The following is a 27,378-nucleotide window of genomic DNA, read 5'->3' on the forward strand; positions in this document are numbered from 1 at the left end:
AATGTAACAAACAAGGTCCTTCTTTTTCAGAACAGCTCACATTAAGCAGGGCAACAACAACAGTAATGACAAAAGCTTTAGAGTAGATTCAGGAAGCATTCTGAACTAATACAGAAAATCTTCTGTCAATACGTTTTGCTGAACTTACATATTAGGCACTGAATCTAGACACCAACAGCCTTTGAGGTTTGCTTGCAATGTAAAATCAATGCATCTTCTGAATAATCCTCCTCCTCCCAGAAACAAAAAGATCAATAATCTTACGTGGTATGTCTCAGTCCAAAAGACTCAGCCTCCCTTGAGAACTCAACATGCCTCACCTCATTTCCTGTGGCAAAGAACAAAGAGTGATGCAGCTTGCCAATTTCTCTCAGCACTGGCAGTTTCTCTCCCAAAGAGAAGTTGGCCATTTCAGCCTTGTAGAAACTGGATCCATCAAGAACCATCTAGGAATGCACACACAGAAGTTTCCATCAAGAATTGTCCATTCGAGATTGTGATTATAAAAGAATGTTGTGACTACATCTCCAAATGTATCTATGGTCTCTGCTCAGAAGCATGGGAAATTGAACATATAGTTATTCCTGTCACTACAAATCTGATTTCCAACAACTCCAGTTTAATTGCTAGCAACCATTTTCCATGCTTTTAATAATTTAGTTGTTCTGATCCATGAAGAATCCAATTCAACAGCAACTTCTGAAAAGGCTACAGGGACCACAAGCTAGGATCAAGGAGATGACGTATGCAACCTGGAAATTTTAGATTGTGTACTTCTAATATAAACATTTGAATTAGATCCATTGCATATGGCAAAGAGCTATAGCATTAACTAACCTGTAAAACACGCCCTTCAGATGTGCCCAAATGTGCCACAGTAAGTTCCCCTATTGCAGTTACAAAGATAGATGTCAGCAATACATCAGACATATGTCCTTGCAGAAGGTCAAATTTGAAACCATCCATAGCAATAAAAGTAGGTTTTTTAAAACAGCTGACGTCCACCACTGGGTTTGAGAGATTCATCTGTCATGACAAAAATAAGAAAATAGTTCAAACACCAAAGAAGGGACACCAAGAGTTCAAAAAACCATTAGTTCATGCAATGTTGATTTTGTGTAGAAGAGGGTGTGAGAATCAGGGTCTTATGTGAAAGGACACATTCTGAATATGAAATTCTGAACATTTTATCTGTTGGGAGTCCCAATTTTATCTATTATACTCCAGTGCCATTTCTGTAAAGGCCAGAGAAGGTAAAAGCACTTTAAATTCTAATTATTCCGGAAGGCTATACCAGTGAGGAAGTAATAAAGATTAAGTCTGTATTTTTTGAAATTGGGTTTTGTGGAAGCACAGGTTTTCACAATCACTTGAACAGTTTCTATGAGAGACTAAAAACAACATAAAATGTACCAGTCTTGGATACATAGTCAGTCATCTGTTCCTAACTCAGTATTGCTCTTCCCATTTCACTGCCTCTACATAATTGGCCTTTGCAAGCAGTCCATACAAGAGGTACTAGCCAGTTCTCTCTAACGATCAATCAAAACCTGTCTTCCCAAGATCTTATTTTCTTCTATTCAATTATGTTTGATTCTTGGAGACTGCCCAGGCAAGTCCCTACAGTTCTCGTCCCAAGTATACTGCACACCCCCAAAAGTCCATTTCCTGCCTACCCCCCAATTTTAACAAACTTCTCCCCAGGTAGCCCATTCTTTCCAAAAAGCAGCTGAAGGACTTGAAAGCAGAAAGAGCTACAAATCTGTTAGGAGTTTCTAACTTGCTTAGCAATACAAAAGCAGTCATGGTGAAGTCCTCTATCCCTTTCTGCATTCGACACTGTACTTTATGTTTGCATGAATACATGTGCACATCCCTAAAAGGTCTCCTTAATTATCAAGATGGCATCCTGCATTGATCTATTTAGGTCTATTGAGCTGGGTAGGAATTAATAAAGAAATTTAGAACTGCACTGTGTGGCTACAGTGCATATGGGCCTCTAAATTCTTTGGAGTGGAAATTTCACTGAAGTAAATATACATGAGAATTTTGCTTACACTACGCAGGAAGGCAAATATAAGTAAGCTGGGCTGAAGTGGCTTCAGCCAGGCATTCATAATGGGGAAAAATTCATGCTATCAACACCTTTCCCATATTTATTTCTGTTAGCATATGTATTATTAATATTTTGGGTGTTTTTTTATTAGAACTAAAAATATTTAGACATGAATCATTAAAACTGGTATAAGTGCAGACAGAAATCCCCCGCCTCCAGTGAAAAATAGTAAAAGCTAAATGAATTCTAATGCTGCTGGCATGACTGCTGCTTCTCATGGGACAAGTTTTGAGAAAAGATGTTCAAGCAGAAAAAACAGAAATATGACCAAAGCATTATCAATTTTGATTTTATATGGTCTGGCAAGAAAGGTGAATCAAATATACCACGTGTTGAAAATGAGCAAGTACAAGCAAAATTTTAAAGATATCTGGAAATCAAACATTCCCAAGGTAAAGGTCCAGAGTGTTTAAAAAGCAAATATGCAGCTCTACCAAAAAAATAAATAGCTTTGCATACATTTTTGTGTAAGAACATGAAAAAATGGCCAAAACAATGATTTGTTTGGTTAAAAATTAAGCTTCTGATTTAAGTCTTATTTTTGTGCACTGCAAGTGCTAATTTTGCATTTGAAATACTTCTCATTCTATTGCCAATTTTCTATCACTAATGCCGCTTCTGGATCAGGGGCTACAGAATATATACGTATTTTAATTAATAGCTTAAATGTCCTGAAAACATTTCAAAAACAACTTTGCATTTTGCTACCCTCATAGGCCAAAAATGTTGACAAATGAAGAAACTGTCACTTTTCAGATGAGCACAACAGTATCATTAATATGGTAATGCTGGATGAAATAATTGGAAGTTGAAGTTCGTTGGCATTTGGACTGGACTGCCACTAATTACTCACTTTTTAAAACTTGCTTGTGGCTTCGTTTAACCCTTATCTCGGGAAGTTTATCCTACAGAGCAATTAAAAAACAGTCTCTGCTCTTAGATTTACAATCTAAAAAGACGTTGCACATTCATGCACCCAAGGGTGTGGAAAATTGCTCTGTTTACTATAGCCTGTTAAATGTCCTTCATTCATTGTGCTAACCACCAATTTGGTTTAATAACTACTCAGCTAAGTTCACATAACCTATTAAGTCACAAATCCTGATCATATCAAATCATATTGAACTGGCTCACACAGTATGCTAAATCAATTCCAAATCACCAAAGAAATACAGCAAGGCTTAGCACAATTGTGAGAAACCAACCAGTGTCTGAAGTTACTGAAATCAACTACATGAAATGAAGCCTTGTTATACTCTCTCTGATCAAAGAACATGCCAAGCATAGACAGATCACAGTCTGCCTGAAGCAATACCCCAGACTGACTCTTCTATGACTCAGACTTATACTAAACAATACTGAAGGAATCACCTGGGAGAGGTTGATGAGATCATCTACGATACCTATAACTACTGTGAATTCCCCTCTTTGGGACATACATCTGCCCAAATAATTTCTCTGTAGAAATTGGGTCGTGGTTTCAATCCCCCTCACTTTAAGTGGCTGCCAAAGCTGTGATGCCCCATGGAAACTTCTTTATAAGCTGCCCTGATCAAATATCCTCAGTGACCAGTTACAGTCAGTTAGTTTATATTTCCTGTGACAACTCCTGCTTCCTCTTCCTTTTACTTTTTAAGAAAAGTACTTGGTAGAAAACTAACCAAGCAGATTGAATTTTTTTGCCTTGCTTGTGAAATGTTCTTGATTACTAGGTGTACTGATTCTCCTTATTGTTCAACTCTGAAAAAAGGTTCCTATCCTAATATTCACAAACTTCATATGTTCAGGCAAGCGGATTGTTAGCTGTTACTTCTCACAAAAGCAGTGGTACTACAGATCTCCTTGAAATATACAATCTGGTGTTCGGGTTTAGTAACTTCAGCAGGTTTGTGCCAAAGTATTTGTTCTGCAAACATTTTTTCCTACTTATCCAGTCCACAGTTCCAAAAATTCTGCTAATCATGTCCCAGGGCCATTTTCTTCATTGTGCATTTTTTATGCAGTCAAAGTATAATTTCATTCTTTCACCTTATTCCCAGATTAATATTTGTCATTGCTAGCACACAAAAAAAATTACCAGATGCAGGCAACCCAGCTTATTTTAGCACCAGGCCTGCTTTTAAACCTTTAAGCACATCAACAAGAGATTAGGCAGTTACTGGATGCCCAGTATGCAAATCTTAAAAGTAAAAGAAAAAGTTATGCAAGGTTCTATTATGAAATGGAAAAGATATCTGGAATTTCATTCAGATTTATGAGATACAAGGATCAACAGTAATATATCCAACCTGGAAAAGGTGAAAAGTTCAGCCATCCAGTAAAGAGGGAAGTACCCAGTACAGAGCAGATAAATGACAAATAAGATATGGCGTTGTGTTAATGAAAAACAGAAATTGCAAAAGTATCTCATGAAGACCATTATTCAAACGTAACAAAAGCCACTGTTTCCTAGTATAGGAAGTAGCTGAGGCAAACCTCTGGGGTTTTGACATTCCTGTTCCAGCCATTAAGGCCTCCTGTTTCAGACTCATAAAAAGAATTCTAAAAGCATCCACTGCTGAATTTAAATTAAGCACAGATCTTCACGGTGCACAAATATTGGCAAGAGTAATTTAAGCCGGGGCTATATAAACCATGGTTTCTTTAGACCCAGGTTTGCCCAAATCATGATCTGTTGTGGGAAAAGACCCAAATGCCTCCAACTTCTTTTACATTGGAGGATGAATAAAGGAGATGGAATGTGTACTGCTCCAAGGCTTGTTGGAACGTATTAATAATTACCTCACCAGAATTTTCTGTTATGGTTGAATCATTGTGGAGGTGGACATGAATTTTCAGATGATCTGCAAAAAAAGTCCCTAATTTGTCATAACTATTACTCTTTTATCCCTCTTTTCCCTCACAGTAGAATCAGAAAGGTTCCCTCCTGTTCATCTGATTTTATTTTCCTTAAAAACAAAAAAAAAGCTATGCTTTGGACAAAATCATAGGCAAGAAAAGCTTTTTGGCTTCTGCATCCAATATTACAACAGACTATATCAGTTTCATATAATGGAATCATTTCAGGACGAAGATCTTTCAATATTTACTCTAATAGCTCACCTCATTACCGCATATAGATATAACATTAGGTCACTCTGAGGCAGCCACGTTAAAAATGACTAAAAATTATGTGAATAATTTGATGTTTTGATAAGGTTGTCTTGTGAAAGTATTATACAGGTAGTCCTCAATTTACAACAGTTTATTTAGTGACTGTTCAAAGTTACAACGGTACTGAAAAACATGAATTATGGCCATTTTTCACACTTACAACTGTTGCAGCATTCCTATGGTCATGTGTTCAAAGTTCAGCTGCTTGGCAACTGACTCGTATTTATGACGGTTGCAGTGCCCCGGGATCATGTGATCACCTTTTGTGACCTTCTTACAAAGTCAATGAGGAAGCCACATCCACTTAACAACCGTGTTACTAACTTAACAACCGCAGTGATTCACTTAACAACTGTGGCATGTAAAGTCGTAAAATGGGGCAAAATTCACTTAACAAATGTTTCACTTAGCAACCAAAAAAATTGGCCTCACCTGTGTTTGTAAATCGAGGACTACCTGTAGAAGAAAGTTATTTGTAAAAAACTTGGCTTTCTGAATGCATTTCTTAGAGCAGTGTTGGGGAACCTTTTTGGCACAGAGTGCCCAAAGTGGAATGTGTGTGCACATGTGCAAAGAGCCAGCTCCTCTTCTGGTTTCTGGTGTGTGCATGCACACTGGCCAGTTGGTCTTTGGGATTCCGGCGCTCCAGCCGACTCGAAGACAAGCTGGGCAGCGTGCATGCGCCCACCGGAAAGCAGAAGAGCCGCTGGCAACAGCGTGCGTGCCCACAGAGAGTGCTTTGCGTGCCACCTCTGGCATGTGTGCCATAGTTTTGCCATCACGGTCTTACAGTATTCTTTCCTAGAGACCATTTCACCTAAATGCTCAGAAGGAGAAGTTACCTTTGGCCATGCAGCCTTTAGTTAGTAGCCCAGCTCTGTTGACTCAATGGCCTCACCTTTTTCTTTGGCTTCTGGAAAGGTACGTGCTCTGAATAGTTCTTTGATTTGTTTCACACCCACTTATAAGCCTTCTGGGGTTTTTTTTTTCCTTCTGTTACCAATTCTAATGACTCAGAACTGATTGCCTGGGAGAGGCAGCTCAAAGGAGGAGCCAGAAATCTCTCTCTTCCTCGATAATTTCTTCAAAATATAAGGGTCGGCAAATGTCTGCTTGGCAATCTGGACTCTACAAAAGAAACAGGGACTCTGACCCTGGCAAAGAAAGGGCCCCTCAGCTTCACTAATGTGGGCCTGAAGAAGAAACACGAGAGAGAGAGAGGGGGGGGAGGGAGGGAGGGAGGGAGGGAGGGAGGGAGGGAGGGAGGGAGAGAGAGAGAGAGAGAGAGAGAGAGAGAACTTCCCTCTAAAGATCAACCTTACTGAAGGTTTTGGGGTTCTATTCCAGAGTTACTTCAGCTCATGTTGCAACATGAGTTTTGCATCTCAGAATGGCAGCTGTAACCATGAAGACGAAAGGAATAGGGTTAGGGTCAAAGAGGACATATTATGCTCTCATTCTTCCTGCAGAATAACTTAGCTCGTAACCAGCCTTCCCGACTCTTCACATTCATGCAGTTAGACATCTTTTTTTTCTCCTCACTTGTAAAATTTGTTGCTGCATTTCTTTACCCACAATCTGGCTTATGCCCCACTCCCCTCTTTTAAAATTAGGCAGCCATCTATGTGATTCTTGTTATTTTGGAGCCTCATTCACACTTTGTGCTAAGCTGGACCATGTTTTCCTTGTACGGGCTTGGATGACATGTAGTAGTGTATAGCTACATTTTCATCAAACCACGATTAAGACTGGCTTAGCACACTGAGAGTTCAGTCTCTACCGGTTTCCCTTTTGGCCCTTCTACAACACATCACGTTTTCTATTTTTAGGCTTCTGAGGTTTTCCTAGAAAGATGCTGTTTCAATTACTTGATAACGTTTGTTGCCCTTTACTGTATCTTTTGCCTATCCTACTGGATGCTTCTAAATCTTGGTTTCGGGTGTTATCAGTTGAAATAGGTTGTTTCTTAGTGTCTTGTCAAAATCTATTTCAATTATTAGGCTCAGAGCTTTTGAAGCACGGTGCTGCAAACCTATGAGATCACTGCTGTTCTTCCTTCAAAAACTAAATCCAAATCTGTTTTGTTTTTACATGTATATGCAAATGTTTGCAGCTCTAACAGTATACATTTATATAGGCAAATCCTCTTCGGGTATGTAATTTCCTCAGGGGGGGGGGAGGACTGATCAAACTAGTAAAGACATATCACAAGAGTTTTGCTAATGGCTGCAGTGAACTAGTAAGTGTTGGGAATAATACATTTTTGATGTATTTATAAAAACAGATGCCAAATGTTTTTGCAAATCATGGCATGGGATCTGGTTATTTACAGGACCGCCTCTCCCTAAAAATATCTGCCTGTCCTACTAAATTGAATAGATTAGGCACGGTCCCAGATTCCTTCCAGGAAATCCTGCCATGTAATGAGACCTTGGAAGTGTGCTTTTTCTGTGCCTTTTTTTTTTTTTTGGCCCTACCTGGAAACCTTCCCCCAGCAATTCAATAGATACCCACTTTTTAAGCCTTTCAGAAGGCCATCAAGACCTGGCATTTTTACTGAGACACTGCAATAGGATAGAATAGAATGGGAAGATTAGAATGAGGTCAACTGGAGCTTTCTGCAGGACCCCATTGAAAATATGAATAAGCATAGAATTTTTATTTTTATTTGATTGCTTTACTGTTTTAGAGTTGTTTAACAGTTACCGGCTTTACTGTTGCTGTGAGCAACCTAGAGATAGGGAGACATATACATCTTTTAAATGAAACAAAATGGGTAATCCTTGCTCAAACAACAGCTATTATCTGTGAGTACATAAATGGAGGATTCTCCCTCTATTTATTGATGTTAGATAAGTAGATGCAGAAATGTATTGATCTTAAATGCCAAGTCTCAACAGCTGCAATACTGCACCTGCTGCCAATACTGACGCAGACTCTAGTTCCTGGATGTTTTGACATCAGGCTGTCCTGTCTCACCATGTCAGGCAGCTGCCAAATTAGTCAACTGGCCAGTGGAAGATTCATGAATGCATAACTTCCCATTGCTGCTGTTCTTGAAGATTACAAGCGGAAATTGAGCAAAGTAATAAAAATGTGCCTGCCATCTCTTTACTAAGTGCTTTCTTCCTTCTTTTTGAAAATCAGGCTGTGAAGAGTTTCACAATATTCTGATTCAGGCAGTCTGATCTTACCCATGTTTTGTGACAGGTTGTTGAGCAAGAGCATGGTCAGGGAAAGGGTAGGGTAGTGGAAGAAACCCTGGTCATGTCTGAAGGAACTCTTACTGTAGGGCTGAATAGCACCTGCTAAGATTCACTAATATGGAGGAAACTATTCATTGAGATATTAAAGTATGTGTGATATAATGCAAATGCATAATGGATGGGGGAAAGAGTTTTTGGGTTAAACTCTACTCCCTATGAATTCAAGGACATGTTTACATGGTTGTCTTGGCAATAGTACACAAGGAAGTACTTTGCCACTGCCTAACTGATATGCTTTCATCAATTTCCTAGTTAAGCCTATAGCTCTAGGGCTGTAGAAGCATATAGAAAAGCATAGTTATTCAAAGTATACAATTGTTCATAGATATTTTGACCATAAACAAACACTTTTGCTAAGACACACATGAAAGCCCTTCACATTTTATTTCACTCTGCCAAGGACACTCAGTCTGTCCTCTTCTGAATACAACATAGCTGGCGAATTAATCCCCCAGTCATTGTAGATTTTCTGTCCTTCCACTGTTTCCTATAGAAGACTAACTAACATCAGCATTCCAAGGTATCTGTCAACAGAACAAAGATATAAGAAGATATAATTCACAGTTACAGGAAAACAATAAAGAACCCTCGAGTTTATGTGTTCTCAAAAATAGTAAATCTGTTGATACTTGAAAGAGTAGAGCTTTTATGAAGAATATGTTATTAACGCATACCTCAACACAGGTATGTATGCAAAGACATTTTGCAAGAAAGAAAGCAACAACATAGTATGTTCAGGTACAAAGCAGGTCTCTGACACCATCTTTAAGGAATTTTAAAAATACATTTTGTTTTCTTCAAAGAGGCTTGGGAGAGGCGACGCTTATGTGAGAGGGGCCTGAAAGAGAAGAGGATCTCCCAGAAATAGAGAGAACTACAGAGGGTCTGTTCTGCCCAATAGAAGCTTGGGGGGGGGTGGCACTGATCAGGATGAACGAGCCCCAACCCTAATAGTAGCGGCCGCCAGAGCCATCATCCCAAGAGGGTGAGGGAGCCCCCACAGACGCCGGATGGCCAAAGTTCCTCCACTTGGTATGAAATTTGGTGGAGAATCTAAAGATATTGGGGTTTTCCTGGTTCAAGTATGGAATTACATGCAACAATTAGGCGAAGACCTCCCTAGAGAAGAAGCCAAGGTAAGAGTCATTACCATGGCATTAGAAAATAAAGCAGCGGCTTGGATGGTTGCCCTGCATAACGCTGACTCCCCCCTACTGAGAGGCTATAATAGATTTATGGCTGCCCTGAGGAAACACTTTGATGATCCGCTCACAGAGCGAAAAGCTAGAACTAAATTTAAAACCCTTACCCAGGGGAACAGGCCAGTTGCTGAATATATACAAGAATTTCGTGAATTGTCTGTTTATATGAGGGGTTGGTCCAAACAGGCCCTGTTGGATGGCTTCATGGACAGTTTAAACAAAGATATATACCATAACTGTGTAAACAGGGGGGGGGGGGCATATATTCCAGCCCTGGTATGAATTGGCAGCGGATGTGGAAATTGATTTAGCCTGAGACAAGTACTGTGATGACAGTGAAAAAGAGAAGGCTACCCCCCCCCAAACCCCTCCAAGGCGCTCCAAAAGGAGGGAAAGTTGGTCTACTAGCAAGCCCTGGGCCATGATCAGTTTCCGTTGCGGGAAGGAGGGGCACAGAGCAGCAAACTGCTGCACCAAGATGGTCCCAAAACCTTCTGCCGGGGGAGAGAGAAAGCCAGACAAACAGCCCGGGAAAAGAAGGGAGACTGCCATGAAAGGGGTGGAACCTACAGCACAGTTCTGTCCTACTCCAGGGGAGGAGGAACCTTCCTCCTCATCAGAGGAAAGTGAAACCGAATCTGACGACGAATGTCTGATAAGATCCCGATCGGGCCCCATGACTATCCCAGTAGAACTTAAGGTGCCCACTACTGGAGCACAAGAAAAAATGCTGGCCCTTTTAGATTCGGGTTGCACACGTTGCATTGTTAGCCCTGAGGTAGTGGAAAAACTGGGCCGGAAATTAAGAACCTTAAAAGTCCCCATTGCATTTTGCCAGCTGGATGGCTCAATAGCTGGGGGGAGCCCTGCCCCTTTTGTAACTGAACCAATAGACATGTGGATGGGAACTCACCAAGAGACTATAAGTTTTATTGTTGCGCCAGGAATGGATTGGCCTCTCATACTGGGTTTACCCTGGTTACGGAAATGGAACTCACACATCAATTGGAGAAAAGGGTGGTTGCGCATCCGATCTGCTACACCCCCTGAGGGAAGGGGGGGGCTCCCAAGCCTGCTGATGTTGAATCTAACCTAGCAGCCACAGGGCAAGAAAAAATTGAGGGGGAGGAGAAAATCCCAAAAGAATATTGGGACCTAAAGGATGTTTTCACTGAAAAATCCTCTGATAAATTACCCTGTCACCGTGCAACAGATTGCAGCATTGATATCCTCCCGGGTGTAAAACTTCCAAAACCCCAAATCTACTCAATGACCCCCTGTGAAATGGATGAATTACGGAAATTTATTGACAAAAATTTACAAAGGGGGTTTATTGAACCTGCTAGACCCCGAGTGGCTGCTCCAGTGTTATTTAGAGAAAAGAAAGATGGCTCCTTTCGTCTCTGTGTGGACTATAAGAACTTAAATGCTGTGTCAGTACAAAATGTTTACCTCCTCCCTCTGATGAAGGATATGTTGGCCCAATTGGGTAAAGGGAAGATTTTCACGAAATTGGACCTAAGAGAGGCCTATTACAGAGTCAGGCTTAAAGAGGGAGATGAATGGAAAACTGCTTTCAACTGCCCACTTGGTTGTTTCCAATTCGGAGTACTCCCTTTTGGCCTGCAGGGGGTACCAACAGTTTTCATGCAACTAATAAATGAAGTTTTGCATGATCACCTATATAAGGGCGTGATGGTCTATCTTGATGACATCCTTATTTACACAGAAACACGTGAAGAACATGTGACATTGGTGTGTTCAGTTCTCAAAAAACTCCGCGCCGCAGAACTATATGCCAAATTCTCTAAATGTGAATTTCATCAAGAAAAAAAGGACTACCTTGGTTATTGCATCTCCCACAATGGTATCAAAATGGACCCAGCAAAAGTCCAGGCCGTCACCAAATGGGTGCTCCCCCACACCTGCAAGCAATTACAAAGTTTCTTGGGATTTGCGAATTTTTATCGTCAATTTATTCCCTCGTTCACCAGCATTGCGCTACCAATTATAAATCTCCTAAAGTCTAAAGGGGAGTCCAAGCCCAAACCGGGGATGCCGTTAAAATGGACTATGGAATGTCAAGCTGCATTCGAAAAACTGAAGCGACTCTTTGCAACTGAACTCATTTTGAAACACCCGGACATGGATGCACCATTTGTCGTTCAAGCTGACACTAGTGATGTAGCGGTGGGGGTGGTGTTACTTCAAATGAACACTGACAGGAACCTGCAGACCTGCACTTATACCTCCCGAAAACTGACAGAGACGGAGAGACAATGGCTATATGGGAAAAAGAAGCTTTTGCTGTCAGGTGGGCTTTGATGACCTGGCGACATTTCCTTGAGGGGACTAAACACCCTTTTGAGGTGTGGACAGATCACAAAAATCTAGAGGCGTTAAAGACCCCTCAAAAGCTATCTCCTAAACAAATGCGCTGGACGCAACATTTCAACTGGTTCAATTTCACCCTAAAGTACATCCCTGGAGGGAAGAACTTCATGGTTGATGCATTATCCAGACTCCAACAATACAACAGTTCGAAGCTAAGCGTGGTTCATCCAGCCAGCAAAGGGTCTTGCTGCCCCAATGGTTACCAGAAGCCAAAGCAACTCTAATTTGGAGGTCACAACAGACCTCATCTACAAACTCAAGGAAGGCCTTGAGTCCAATGACTGGTTTAAGGAACATTAAATTAATGCACCATGAAAGATGGACTAGCTTGGATAGGCACTAAATTGTATGTTCCTGTGAACATGAAGTCTTTTGTGCTTCAACGAACCCATGATTCCCGTATGGCAGGCCACTTTGGATTTGTAAAGACTCTGCATCTCGTTAAAAGACAATTTTGGTGGCCCCCTTTGACAAAAGACATTGAGTCCTATGTAGCCAGTTGCCCCATATGTGCTGCCGCTAAGCGGCCACCAGGAAAGCCCCAGGGCCTGCTCCAAAGTGTGACCCGTCCTGAATCCCCGTGGAAGGAAATATCAATGGATTTCATTGTCGAATTACCTGAGAGTCAAGGTAATACCTTGATTTGGGTCGTCACGGACCTGTTTTCTAAACAAGTTCATTTTGTGCCTTGTTCCAAGATCCCTTCAGCTAGGTCGTTAGCTAAATTGTTTATTACACATGTATACCGGTTACATGGAGTACCGGAACACATAATTTCAGATAGAGGCGTCCAGTTCACCTCCCTCTTCTGGAAGGAGTTTTTGAAGTTAATTAGCTCCGCCCACCATCCTCAGACTAACGGGGCTTGTGATAGGACTAATTCTGTTTTAGAACAGTACCTCCGGTGTTTCATCCATTATCAGCAGGATAATTGGGCTGAACTGTTACCACATGCTGAAGTAGCCTATAACAACTCTGTGCACAGCAGCACCGGTTTCACCCCTTTTAGGGTTGTGTTTGGACAGGATTTTGTACCTATTCCAGAATTACCCGGTGAAAAACCACAAATTTTGTCCCTCTCTGAGTGAAGTGACCAACTCCAACAAAACTGGCCCATGACCCGCAAAACATTGGAAGCTGCTCATCGGGCACACAAGAAGCAAGCTGACAAAAAGAGGGTGAAGCAAAGGGAGTACAAAATTGGGGATCAAGTATTTCTATCTATCAAGTTTCTCCAAACCACCCAGAAGTCAAAGAAATTGGGGCCTAAGTATGTTGGTCTGTTTCCTATTGTGAAGGTCATTAATCCTGTTTCTGTACGGTTGGAATTACCAAAGTATCTCAACCGTATTTACCCGGTGTTTCATGTAAACCTTTTGAAACTGGTGCACCCCTACCTCCACCACCTGCTTCTCTTCTCATTGAGGGAGAGCAGCATTTTGAGATCAAGGAGATTTTGGACTCCAGGAAACGTAGGAATCAGATTCAATCTCTGGTCTCCTGGAAGCATTTTCACCCCTCCCAAGCTGAACCGGTTAATAAGTCCCATGTTAGGGCTCCTAGACTTTTGTGGAAATTCTACTCTACTTATCCCTATAAACCCTAACCCAAGTTGACATATATGTCTCAATTGTCTTGTTCCTGTTTTTCTATACATTTGTTTTCTTCCAGGGATGAGTTCCTTTCTTGAAGGAGGGCCGGATGTCAGCCTCTGCTTTGCTGCTTTCTTCGGCTGCCATTGAAACGGGGAGGGGGAGTGATATGGTGTTTGGGAGGGGAAGTTTTCAGTGCAGGGGTGAATGAAGAAGGGAGTGTTTTTCTCACCATCTACTGCGCATGTGGCAGATAGTGGATTTGCCGCCAAGGCCAACTGTCCGGCATACCAACCTGATGATGCCTTTTGAAGATGCAACCCACATGACACCGGTGGGGTGTGCAGATTGGACTGTGGGATGGGGTTACCAGGGGGAGGGAGTTGGGTCACATATTGATATCTATGATTACGTGCGCTTTTGCCTCAGATCTTGCTTTGCCTAGCAGCTATCTACTCATAACCAGTAAAAGTACTCTTAATTCTGAAAAATGGAGTTGAGTGGTTTCTTTCTTGGTTACTGATGGAGGCTGCCCTGACAGATGTACTGTATTACAAGAGGTTGAGTCTACATTTCTGCTTTGAGTTCTTTACTCTGCCATTGATGCAAAGAGCTTCTCTGTTGAAGCCTCCTGAGTTTTATTTATTGAACAAATTTTAGAGCCTTCATATTCACACATCAATTTAAATAAATTAAAAGGGGCAAGTCTTCATTCCAACTTATATTGTAATAATCTGCAGTGGAGGAAGCAAATAGCCTCTGATCTGGTCTTTTGGGGCCTCTTGCCTCATTATGTAGTACTCTGGGATAAGGCAAAGTTTTGAGGGATGGAAGCAATCTCTTCTCTAATCACAAATTACCGGGATTGATTCCAAAAGGCAATTCTGTAGGGAAGGACAAAGACTGCAAAATCTCCACAAAGGTGGATACATTTTGGGTCAAAGCAATAAGTGATCAGAAACTGTTGAGACCTGACAGAGGTACACTGAATACACAAAAAAGCTATGACTAGGCTTTTTGTTCAGTATATTTTGTATACTGAATAATTTTAATATTTTTTTTCAGTCTACAACTTTATATTCTTCTATAAAATATCCCTAAGGAGCTCCTGGTGGTTTAACCTACAAAAATATATATTACAATTGTAAATGCTTAATGATTTTCAAAATAGGCGGCTGATAGACAAGTGAGGCTGAGAGCAGAAACTTTTCAAGGCCATAAAATTAATGAGAAGGTATTGACGTTCGAAATGGAAGCAATACAAGCAAATGGAGATAATACAAAAGCTCATTTGTGTTCTTGTGAAAAGTGGCACAGATTATTGCAAGCACCTGAAAACAGATTACTGTAGCTTCTTTGAGTTCCTTTCTACATCAGCAAAAGAATGCACAGATAATAAATCCAAGGTAAACAGTAACTTATTTTGTGTGAATTAAAGCTACAATGCAAAACACGATGCCTATATAAGCAAACTTTCTTTGCATTTTATCCTGAAAGCATAGTTTCAACTATGCCAATTCTTTTTTTTTTCAACTTTTAGAAATATGAATTTAGGCTGATATAATAGACTACAGTTAAGCAATCCTAACTAAAAAAAAAACCAGAATCTATTTATTTCCAATCTTTATGTAGTGCTAAATTAAACTATAACTTAAATCCCAAATTCAGAAAATTAAACATAAAATTACCAATTTAAATAGAATTTAAAAGGCAACCAAAAAAATGAAAAATAGCACATGGTAGAAAAGCTGAGTCTCAGTAAATGCCCTCGTCTATGTGGATCTCATGATGAGACAATTGTCTTTTGCTTGGGTAAATTTCAGGTTGTAGAAGGAGTTCCCCCCCCCCTCCCAAGTGGATCACAGAAACTAAGTCACACTATTTCTACAGTGATTTAAATTTAGGGTTTTTCCATGTATCTCCATTCCGAAGCTAGCGATGTTATCCACTTAATTGCTGCTGATCTTGAAACTCAGAAAACAGTCTCCAACCCATCACAGTCTTCCCCTCCAGTTGACCAATAGGAAAGAGCAAACAAAAAGCTATCTGTCCCACCCTTGAACTTTGCAGAACCTGCCAAAACAACATTGTTCTTGCCAAAACTCCATAAAACATGAAATTAAACAAAATAAATGTTAGCAATTTCTCCCTGGCAGGTTTTCAATGTGTGCCTGCTCATTTGGTAGCAGGAAAAGCTACCACTAGCTAGGTATCATGCCATCACTGAGCTTATAGTCCTCTTAGTGATATGTTGAAAAATGAGAACAGGAGAGTGTGCAGTTGAGGAACAGGTAAATCATTCTTATTTAAAGAAATACTATCCTAGGAGGCCTATTACTGGTACGCTTTTTCCTCAGCGTTTTAATTTATTTTCTGTCACCATTCCATTTGAGAATACAAGATGTAAGAGATTATAAGGCAGACACTCTTAGAAAAGAGTGATGAGCATATACGAGCATAAGAGGAATAGGATTTACTGTACAAACTCCAAGAAAAAATGCAACACATTTAAAGCACATTTTTAAAAGCCAAAGTTAGTTGCGTTTGGAATGCTAATTTCTTCTTTATTTATCCCTATTACTTTAGCAGAGTTTTATCCAAAAAGCACGGAAGGCAATAAATAAATAAAAGTTTAAATTGTATAAAAATGTTGAAAGTATTTATCAAAACTCAACTTTAAAAAAATACTTATTTTTCCTGCTCTGCGCAGATTCAGTTTACTTGTTCTTGGTAGCTACTTTCTTTACTCAACAGAAAGCTCAAATTTGGGCAGAAAGTGAATCAGAACCTGGACAGATTTCCCCTCTGGCTCTTTACACAACTGTCTCATTTTACTTGGACTTTTGGAAATGGGAAAACAGAATCCAAGCCAAGATCCCCGACTTCTTGGGTCAATCACTATTCCCACAGTACCCAACAACAGATTGTTTTTTTATGGAAAAGGAGAAGATGCCAGAAACGGTATGTGAATCAGCTTTCATCTTTGGGCTATCACTTCTTTCATATTTGCCCTTAAGCCTATTTCTGGTGCCAAAGTAAATTGCATCATACATTGAATACCAGGGAGAAAGTAGCAAATGTGCCTTTTAAAATTTCTGTTCTCTCCATCTCTCTGTTAAATCAAAGAACCCAAAATAGAAGTAGAAGAAGTATAGCCAACATTATATAGCAAAAGTCTGGAAGGAAAGATTGCACAAGAGCTATCAATTTTCTCATTACCTACTGAGTAGGTAGTGAGTAGTACTGGGGTAGGAATAGGTGTGGACTTGGATTCCAGCTGCCCACTGAATTAATAATTTTATCTCCATATCTATTAGCGTTTACACAGAAGAGATAACATTATTGCCAGGCATGCATTTATTACCAACTAACATCAATGTTACTGATCTTTTCTGAAAGAAACATAAGTCTACATTTTACCAAGATGTTAGGAAAATGCAGCAGATGAGACAGATATACTGGATGCACAGAACACGGAAAGAATTCAATTAATGGAAAAGAAATTCAAAGACTTGTAAGAAGATCATCTATTATCTAAATGATTTATATAATCACCCATCTAACAATATATTTTCTTTATAATAGGAGCCTGAAAATAAAGTAACTCCACAAGCTATAAAATTACAGTATTATCCCCTTTCTATAAAAATTTAACATGTTATTTCATATTTTGTTATTGTGTCAGTAGCAACCCATCCTCCATTCATTTATGCACACATTTGAATGTCTCTCCTTTTCTGATGAAAGATGGGCAGAAATTGCATTTATGAAATTATAAATCTCCTTTTTGTCTAGAAATAACATTATCATATGTTCATGTAAGGGTTTCCCAATGTATCTTAACACTTTCCAGTAATTATTAATCTCTCAGCAAAATTATAACTATCTGTAAGACATTTAAAACAAAGGACAATAAAACAAATTTATCTTGGCATATGCTTCCTTGAGTAGAGGCCATGAAATTACTGCATTAATATGGAATACTTCGTGGAAAACCAACATAAGAGGGAAGTTGGGGTTTGGGGTTTTTTTAACTGAAAATTAAATACTTTAATTTAGAAGAGGCTATTTAGGAAAGGTTTGATATAGTGGCACTCATAGCCTTAGCATACAAGGGTACACTCAAAAAAATGAGAAGTATACTTTATTGAGGATGCTGCTATGAATGGCAACTCAAGATCAAGTTCTCTCCCATTCTTATAATTATAGGACTATTCCCTTTTATTGTGATATTGTCAAAATTACACAAATAGACTAAAAATTTCAGAATTTCCAGCGAATCATATCTGGAAAGCACCAAGTTGGGGGGGAACAGATCTTCATATGGGAATTATATTTTTGACAATATGTTAACTAACATTGAACTATAGGTAATGTGTAGTTTCAATGTTATGACTTGCAAATGTTGCAATTGTTATCCAAATAAAAAGGGATCAACGAAAAGGTTACTTAGGACTGTACATACAGTCAAATTATATTATTTCAGAAGTGTGTTGTGACAGACCAAGATCAGATTTGTAAGAGTTCATAACCGAAGTCACCTGTACCACTAATGCTCAGTAAATCCCTCTGCTGCCTCTCTGATTCTTGTACTGAAGTTTTGATACCAACAGCACAATTTGTATTAATAAAAATATGGCATATTTGTTTGTTTTCTTTAAATTGTAATAACACTATTAAAATAGCTATCTCGACTACCCCTAAGAAATTGGTAAAGTCTCATGCAACCCTATAAATGAATGAATGAATGAATGAATGAATCAAAGAAAGAAAGAAAGAAAGAAAGAAAGAAAGAAAGAAAGAAAGAAAGAAAGAAAGAAAAGAAAAGAAAAGAACTCTTGATGGGGACTCACGTTATGTGGGCAGTACTCCATGTCTTGATAAAACCTTAGTCCTCGAATCATCTTGTCATGAATGCTCAGACTGCAGCACTTTGTCATCCCTGTTTCAATAGCTTTGTTGATCATATGCAGAGGAAAAGCACAAACACCCGAGTACTTCTGAGGCACCATGCTGTCCTGCTGGCTTTCAGCAAACACACCAAAGAGAACCAGTTCTTTTTCATTGGTACCAATTGCTTGAGCCAACTTGGAACCAGGATTGGTAGCATGAGCTGCCTGCAAGACATTAAAAACTACATCTTTAGGCATGATGCTAAGGCTCCTCTTCCGCTTAGATTGAATGCGGCACTCCAAGCTCAGCTCTCGGTACTTGCGAACCTCAGTCTCTTCAGTGCTAAGTCGCACTATCCTAGTGTGGTATGAACTGGAAGTAGGATCTTCCCTTTGGACTGTCAAAAAATAGACAAACCTCTGGTATTGAAAGGAATACACATAGTGAATAGGGTATGTGTCTTGATACTCTGGCAGCACAGTTAAGGAGTGGAAATCATCAGCAAACCCATCCAAAGTACTCTTTGGTCTCCGTATTGACACTGATTTGGGGCAGTATGTGTCTGCTATGGTGCTGTTGATGGTAGACGCAATATAAAAGTATGAAGCAGATGTCATGTCAACAACGACAACTCTTGTGCCTAAGGGACTGGCCACACAGTCTGGACACTTAGAAGGGCTGTTCTGCTCGGGTGAATACAAGCAGGAGGTTTCCCCAAGCAAAACAACGTCGCCCTGCTTCTGAATCGTATGCTGGAAACAGATGCCATGTTGAGAACTTCCACAACTGTAAAGCCAAGGTTCAACGGGATCCGTCACCAAAACTTTGTTGTCTGTGTTTTGAAACTCCACTGGCCCTTTCACTCGACAGAGGGCACAGATCTCGCACTCGGTACTCCCCCAGGGCCCAGTTACTAGGGTCGAGAGAATTTTCAGTTCTGAGTTCAACGTGTAAATCTTATTCTGAACTGCAACAAAAATAACATTGGCCGGGGGATAGGTAACCAGATTCTGGATCGCAGACATAGCTCTGAACCTAGGAAAGTCATATTTTACTGTATAATCTCGAGTCAAGTTATAGGCGATACGTTGGCATTGCCAAGTCTTCCCAGTGATTCTTATGGGCAACAGTCCAAGAATGAAGCAAACAAGAAATGATATGCCCATACTAAGGAGGTGGGAGTAAAGCAGAATCCTGTTATCAGAAGCTACCTCGGTTCTTCAGTTCTATGTGGCTCAGCAATCCATCCAGAGTACTCTACTATTGCATTACAGCTGAAAAGAGGGAAAGAGAACATGGATGAGTGATGCTACGGGGGGGGGGGGGAGATGACATTTGTCTTTCCTTTTAACAGAATAACAAAATAACAGAGTAGGAAGGGACCTTGTAGGCCATCTAGTCCAACCCCCTCACCCAAGCAGGAGACCCTACACCATTTCTGACAGATGGCAGTCCAGTCTCTTCTTGAAAGCTTCCAGTGATGAAACTCCCACAGTTTCCAAAAGCAAGCTGTTCCATTGGTTGATCATTCTCACTGTCAGAAAATGTCTCCTTATTTCTAGGTTGACTCTCTCCTTGATCAGTTTCCATCCATTATTTCTTCTCTGGCCTTCAGGTGCTTTGGAAAGCAGTTTTATTCCCTTCCTCTCTGTGACAGCTCCTCAAGTATTGGAACACTGCTTCCATGTCTCCCCTGGTCCTTCTCTTTGCTAGACTAGCCATGCCTAGTTCCTGTAACCATTCTTCATACATTTTAACCTCCAGTCTCCTTTTTGCTGAGCCTTTCAAATAATTTCCCCCCAGTTATCATTACATGGCTGAAGGTTCAAACTACAAAACAACCTATCACTAAATATTTTTTATGGAGAATTTTTTGATCTTACATCTAAAGGCTTACCACTCTTGTACAAGACTTATGTACTGTAGATGTAGGTTATCAGTAAGCAGTCATGCAGGGAGAAGCACTGCTGGTGTTGGGAAAGAAACTGCACTCTAGGTAAATTTGCATTTTGTATCATCTCTTATTTTTAGGTTGCTTCCAATCTCCTCTAGGCAATCTATGCTGACAATTCAGGATACATAAAATAATCTAGGCTGCCCAACGTGTATGGAGATAGTTTGAGAGAGACATTTATATCAAAGCAGAAAAGAAAAGGGTCTTGTACTCATTTGACAAAGGAGAAAAAAACTGGTTTAAGTAAGGGCCTCGCAATTCATTGCTCAGAGTAAGAATCTGTTTTACAGGCAGAACTGGGTTAAGAGGCATACTGTAGTTGTGTCTTATAGCTTACTCTATAGGTATCCCAAGCTTTTTTTCAAATAACAAGCTAGTTGGTTGAGCAGAATGAAAACTTGCCTAATGTTCTTATTAGGAAAATAAATATACAGTTGCAAGCCATTGGGAGTTTGGGGGTTATTGTTATACCGGGCACTTTTCTAGAGTTTTGATTATACAAATAGAAACTGAATTCATTACCCGAGTAATTTTTTTACACCTTTTGTGGAGGCTAAAATCAGCCACCATCAGTGTGGCTGCGGAGCATGCCTCCGGCTGTTGATATTTTCTCTTTGAGAAGTTACCTTCCTTAACTTCGCCAGGTATGGGTATTTTTGTGAACCTTTCTGTGTGGGCACCTGGTCTAGGGATAGAGAGGAAAGGGGAGGGGGTGGTCAAGTGCGGTACTCCCCCCCCTTTCTTTCTCCTCATCAAAGAAAATCGGTAAATCGAAAAAAGCGATAGGCTTTTAATTGGAAAGGCACTTGAAAAGAAGTTTTATAGCTTTTAAAGGCCAGCGTTCTAAAAGAGAAAATCAGCCGCGTCTCGAAGACGCAAGTGGAGAGTAACACGCGCTGGCCTCTATAGACAGCCTCGATCCCCGACAGCCCCCCCCTCCCCTCCAACACTCCCTCGCCCGAGGACTCACCTGTCCTCAGCCGTCGGCGCGGAATCGGTGGAGTTCAGCGCTCGGCAGATACCTGGCCGGGAGGCTCCTAGGAAAGAAGGCAGAATCGGGACGGAATCGGGCGGAGATATAACCCGCCGGGCGGGGCCAAGGCAATTTCCCCTCCTCTTCCTCCTCCCCTCCAAAAATGCCCAGGCTGTCCCCGTTGCACCGCGTCTCTTCTGCTGGAGGCAACCTGGGACAACCTGCTTTAAAGTGTCCGGCTTTTGCTTAACTGGCCATTGCTTTCCTCCTGCGGTAACTCGGAGCCGCTAAGGCTGCGAGCGGGATCGCTTTCTCAATACGCTCCGGGAGCAACTCGAGGTCCCGCCGTCTTTCGCCCGAAGTATGATTCTGACGTCAGCAGAAGAAGAACGTGCTTTAAAGTATTAAGGAGCTGGAATTGCTTCAGACTCTGGGCACGCCCATGCCCCCTCTTCCCTCCATGCACAGCTATACAGGATCTCTCACAGAAACTTCTCTGGAGATTTATATCAAGGCTCTAATTTCTACCGACTTCCTGGAATAGAGACTTGGTGGAAACCAGCGATTTAATCTTGCATCTCTCCCTGTATCTAGAATGTAGCCCCAAATCTAGCATTCCAAATGTCTTCCTAGGCGGAGGGAGTAAGGCCATTCCCCCCCCCCCTTCCCTCGCTGTTCAGATGAGCATAAGAACACCCAGGTAATTGAGATGCCACACTTAGCTTTATCGATTTCCCGCCTAGCATTTTCACCAATCCTTCGAATTCTAGCAAATAATCAGGTTTTCCTGCTTCATTGGTGACAGAACCGAACTGTGGAGATTTTATTCCATTCCACATGCTGTTTTGGAAGGACTCTACATTTTCATTTGTCTTCAGCATCCTCCAAATTTGTCTCCTCCTCCCCTTGTGCTGTACATTTTTTGTTAGCAAGTTGGGTCAGCAAGGGTATTATTACCCCATCGAAAGAGTATGGTGATGCAGCTAAAGGACCTGGGTGGAAAAAGATGACAGGGCAGGATTTCTCACTGTGTTGAACAGCTAATATTCTTCTTCCTTTGTGGTTAAGATGAGCAGTAAAAGAGAAGCTGAAACAATTCTGCTGCTCATCTCGGGTAACAGAAGTCCATTAAGATTAGTAAATAAGAACCGACCAACCTTCATGAAGATCAAAATAACCAGGAAGTGAAGTGAAAATGATCTGAATCTCGTGGTAAAGCTGACTGAATGATTTGCAGATTGACAGTGATTTCTAATTGCGTCTTATTTGAAGGAAGCATCAGCAGGCGTGCAATAAAGCTGCTGTAAATGAAGAAAACCAGAAACAGGGTTTTTTTTTCCCCTGGGAAAAGTATAAGCTACGTTCTGAAATTCCTAGCCAATGCACCCTCGGAGATTCCCTTGTCTCAATTTCCAGTCAAGACTGTAGTTGAATGCTTCCTATAAGTATTTTTATGTGTGTGTATCTTTGAGTCAGTGGAGACCGCCTGCACAGATCTCTGAAGTTTTCTTGGCAAGGTTTTTCAGAAGTGGTTTGCCATTGCCAGTTTCCTAAGACTGAGAGAAAGTGACTGGCTTAAGGTCAGCCAACTGGCTTGGTGCCTAAGGGAGGGCCTTGAACTCACAATCTCCCAGTTTCTTGCCTGGTGCCTTAATCACTACACCAGACTGACTCTTTTCCTGGAATCTGCTACTTATTACACACTTACAGAAGTGCTTCCTGCTTTGGAAACCATTCATTTCTATAGTGGAACTCAAGATTAAGCCTGATAGCCTGAAAATTGCCAACACCTTGTTTTGGGCAGGCTAACTGCCTTTCTCTTTGTTATAGCAATAGCACTAAGACTTTATATACCGCTTCACAGTACTTTTACAGCCCTCTCTACGTGGTTTACAGAGTCAGCATATTGCCCCCAACAATCTGGCTCCTCATTTTACCCACCTTGGAAGGATGGAAGGCTTGAGCCTGGTGACATTCGATCTGCCAAACTGCAGCTAGCAGTCAGCTGAAGTAGCCTGCAGTACTGCACTCTAACCACTGCGCCACCTCGGCTCTTATAGCTGGTCATGCTAATATTGAGAAAACAACAAGGGGAGAATCCTAGGGTAGGAAGGGAGGTCTCTTAATCCAACCCAGGATAGGAATCCTCATACCTTCCCAAATTAATATCTGTCCAGACGTTTCCTAAAGCCTCCGTGGATGGAGCATCCCGAGCTTCAAGCTATTTAATGGCTTTCACTGGCTCTCACTGTCAGGAAATTCCTCCTTGGTTCAAGTTTGGTTCTCTTTCTGTTCAGTTACTATTCACTGCCTTTGCTATAGAGTAAGTTTGTCTGTGGCAGCCCTTTAAACATTTGCTATCTTTCCATGTCTCCTTTTAGCCTTCTCTTCCTTAAGAACACACTTTCTTTAAGTATTCTTAGTAGGATGTAGCCTCCACGTCCAAGAAGGAGATAAGGAGTCTTTTTTTTTTTTTTACTCTTCCTTTTCCACCCCGGCACAGCCTAGTACAGAACTGTGTCAACAGCCAAAGTATAAACGTGAGAATCTGGCTCCATATGGCGAGGGCTTGATGTGGGACAACTGTACTAAGTCACTAGGCAAATACTGTCAGATTTGGAAAGGAAATCATTTGTCATGACGGATTTGCCAACAACTGAATTAGTGTGATTGTTTTACAAAAGGGCAAGTAAACAACATGGCGAATTTGAAGGGAATTATTCTGTTTACAATGTTCATGGCTTTTTCTTCCTGTCTTCTTTATTTGCATTATTATTAATGCTGATATGTATGTGTCTGTATAGAAGTAGTTTGTACTTTGTGTCCTGGTATTTAATTTGGTACAGTAAGTAATGTTTGATAGGGAAATGTGCCTAAAAGGATATGAACTATAAAGGTAATCACTGCTTCCTCGGCACAAATACTTACATGTTCTCTTTCAGATATGCAACTGATTAGGCAATAATAGTAAGTGGGGAAAATTGGCCTCACAGCAGATAGCATACATGTGCACCAGTGGTGGGTTTCAAACTTTTTTAGAACCTCTTCTGTAGGTGTGGCCTGCTTTGTGGGAGTGGCTTGCTGGCCATGTGACCGGGTGGGAGTGGCTTGGCAGTCATGTGACAGGGTGGGCATGGCCAACTTGTAAAATGTGGTGAAACTCACTTAACAACGCTCTTGCTTAGCAACCAAAATGTTGGCTCAGGAACTCTGGCATTGAAGTGTGCAAGTCTTAAAGCTGTCAAGTTACAAGACCCTTGTACCTCTAATCCTTTGGGAAAAAACCCCAGGGGTGTTCAAACTTGACAGCTTTAAGACTTGTGGACTTCAACTCCCAGAATTCCTCCTCTCGCTCTTCATCTTGATGATGTGCGGACGGGAGGGGGGAGGGAGCTGGAACCGGTTCTAAACAGCACTGTAGATTTGTGAAACCTCTTCTATAGAAGAAGTTAGAACTGGCAGGAACCCACCCCTGATGTGCACACACATACGCACACATACACAGGCAAAACCGGCCAACCAAATGGGAAACCTTTTCTTGAAGTTCTTTCACATTTCTCTGAGGAGCCTCAGTGTGCATTTTTCAATGGTGGTTTCACCCTAACCAGAATGTTATGACATTAAAAAATGTTTTGTTACAGAAAGCAAAAATGGAAACCTAATGTTCTCCAGATGTTGCCGAATTAAACTATCCTGCAGTGGCCAGCAACATTCAAAGTACTTTATCCTACCCCCTGGCATAACCTGGTATGGACTAAAGTCCACTTGACCTGGAGTGGATTATATAGTTATATCATGTGTGTGTGTGTGTGTGTGTGTGTGTGTGTGTGTGTGTGTGTTCCTGCTTTGGATACCATTCATTTCTATAGTGGAACTCAAGATTAAGCCTGATAGCCTGAAAATTGCCAACACCTTGCTTTGGGCAGGCTAACTGCCTTTCTCTTTGTTATAGCAATAGCACTAAGACTTTATATACCGCTTCACAGTACTTTTACAGCCCTCTCTACATGGTTTACAGAGTCAGCATATTGCCCCCAACAATCTGGCTCCTCATTTTACCCACCTTGGAAGGATGGAAGGCTTGAGCCTGGTGACATTCGATCTGCCAAACTGCAGCTAGCAGTCAGCTGAAGTAGCCTGCAGTACTGCACTCTAACCACTGCACCACCTCGGCTCTTATAGCTGGTCATGCTAATATTGAGAAAACAACAAGGGGAGAATCCTAGGGTAGGAAGGGAGGTATCTTAATCCAACCCAGGATAGGAATCCTCATACCTTCCCAAATTAATATCTGTCCAGACGTTTCCTAAAGCCTCCATGGATGGAGCATCCACAGCTTCAAGCTATTTAATGGCTTTCACTGGCTCTCACTGTCAGGAAATTCCTCCTTGGTTCAAGTTTGGTTCTCTTTCTGTTCAATTACTATTCACTGCTTTATCTATAGAGTAAATTTGTCTGTGGCAGCCCTTTAAACATTTGCTATCTTTCCATGTCTCCTTTTAGCCTTCTCTTCCTTAAGAACACACTTTCTTTAAGTATTCTTAGTAGGATGTAGCCTCCACGTCCAAGAAGGAGATAAGGAGTCTTTTTTTTTTTACTCTTCCTTTTCCACCCCCGCACAGCCTAGTACAGACCTGTGTCAACAGCCAAAGTATAAACGTGAGAATCTGGCTCCATATGGCGAGGGCTTGATGTGGGACAACTGTACTAAGTCACTAGGCAAATACTGTCAGATTTGGAAAGGAAATGGCGAATTTGAAGGGAATTATTCTGTTTACAATGTTCATGGCTTTTTCTTCCTGTCTTCTTTATTTTAAGGTGACCAACCGTCCTCCTTTAGGGAGGACAGTCCTTCTTTTGTAAGTTCTGTCCTCCCTCGAAAAGTGTCCTCCTACATGTCCTCCTTTTTGATATTTGAAGGCTAATCTGTTGCGCATTATGTGACGTATTTTATTAAACAGTTTTTAATGGTGTTTTTTTTACTTCATCGCAAGTATATTGAACAAATATTGAATCTTGTGTTGAATTTTTATCTAAAGAAATGCTAGACATTAAAATAGACGACAATTGTCTCTTTGAAGAAATTAGAAGACTGAATGTATATTTAAATTCTGAAAAATTAATACAATGGGAAAATCAACACGTTGAAATTGATAAAAGATGGGTGGATATTTTCAGCCATTTCAAAAACGAACATATTCCATGTGAACATTTATTTATACTTGTTCAATTTACGTTGTGCTGCCTTGGAACTAATGCAGCAGTTGAAAGAGTTTTTTTCAATTGCCAATGATTTTTGGACAAGTGAGAAATCGAGATTGAATGTTGATACTCTAGCTGCAGCACTTGCCGTAAAATTCAATATGAAGGATATTTCTTGTTCAGATATTTCCAATATATTGTTAGAAGATGATACATTGACAAAAAATATTAATTCAATGGAAAAGTACTCATTTAAATAATAATTAACAGGCATGTAAGCATAATTACAATATAAAATGTTGCAAATGTTTTTATTATGCATATATCATATTTTAGTGTATTATTGTTGCAATGAATGAAATATTTCTTTTATTTACGATATATTTTTTCCAATTTATTTGTCCTCCTTTTCATTGTAAAAAAGTTGGTCACCTTATTTATTTGCATTATTATTAATGCTGATATGTATGTGTCTGTATAGAAGTAGTTTGTACTTTGTGTCCTGGTATTTAATGTGGTACAGTAAGTAATGTTTGATAGGGAAATGTGCCTAAAAGGATATGAACTATAAAGGTAATCACTGCTTCCTCGGCACAAACACAACATGGCGAATTTGAAGGGAATTATTCTGTT

General features: G+C 40.6%; 1 protein-coding gene across 1 annotated transcript in view; it reads right to left on the bottom strand.

Moving 5' to 3' along the window:
- The window catches only part of MST1R (macrophage stimulating 1 receptor), a 62,255-nt gene extending 40,340 nt beyond the window's left edge, over positions 1-21,915 (bottom strand). The window contains exons 1-4 of the mRNA XM_081935279.1: positions 21,541-21,915; positions 18,577-19,890; positions 838-1,026; positions 321-446 (exon numbers count right to left, since the gene is read on the bottom strand). Coding sequence (XP_081791405.1) covers positions 321-446; positions 838-1,026; positions 18,577-19,782 — 1,521 coding nt within the window. The 5' untranslated portion in view covers positions 19,783-19,890; positions 21,541-21,915. The remainder of the gene's footprint in view (positions 1-320; positions 447-837; positions 1,027-18,576; positions 19,891-21,540) is intronic.
- Between the last annotated feature and the right edge of the window lie 5,463 nt (positions 21,916-27,378).

This window comes from Natrix helvetica (genome assembly GCF_964273705.1).
Source record: "Natrix helvetica genome assembly, chromosome: 1".
Classification (NCBI taxonomy): Eukaryota; Metazoa; Chordata; class Lepidosauria; order Squamata; family Natricidae; genus Natrix; species Natrix helvetica.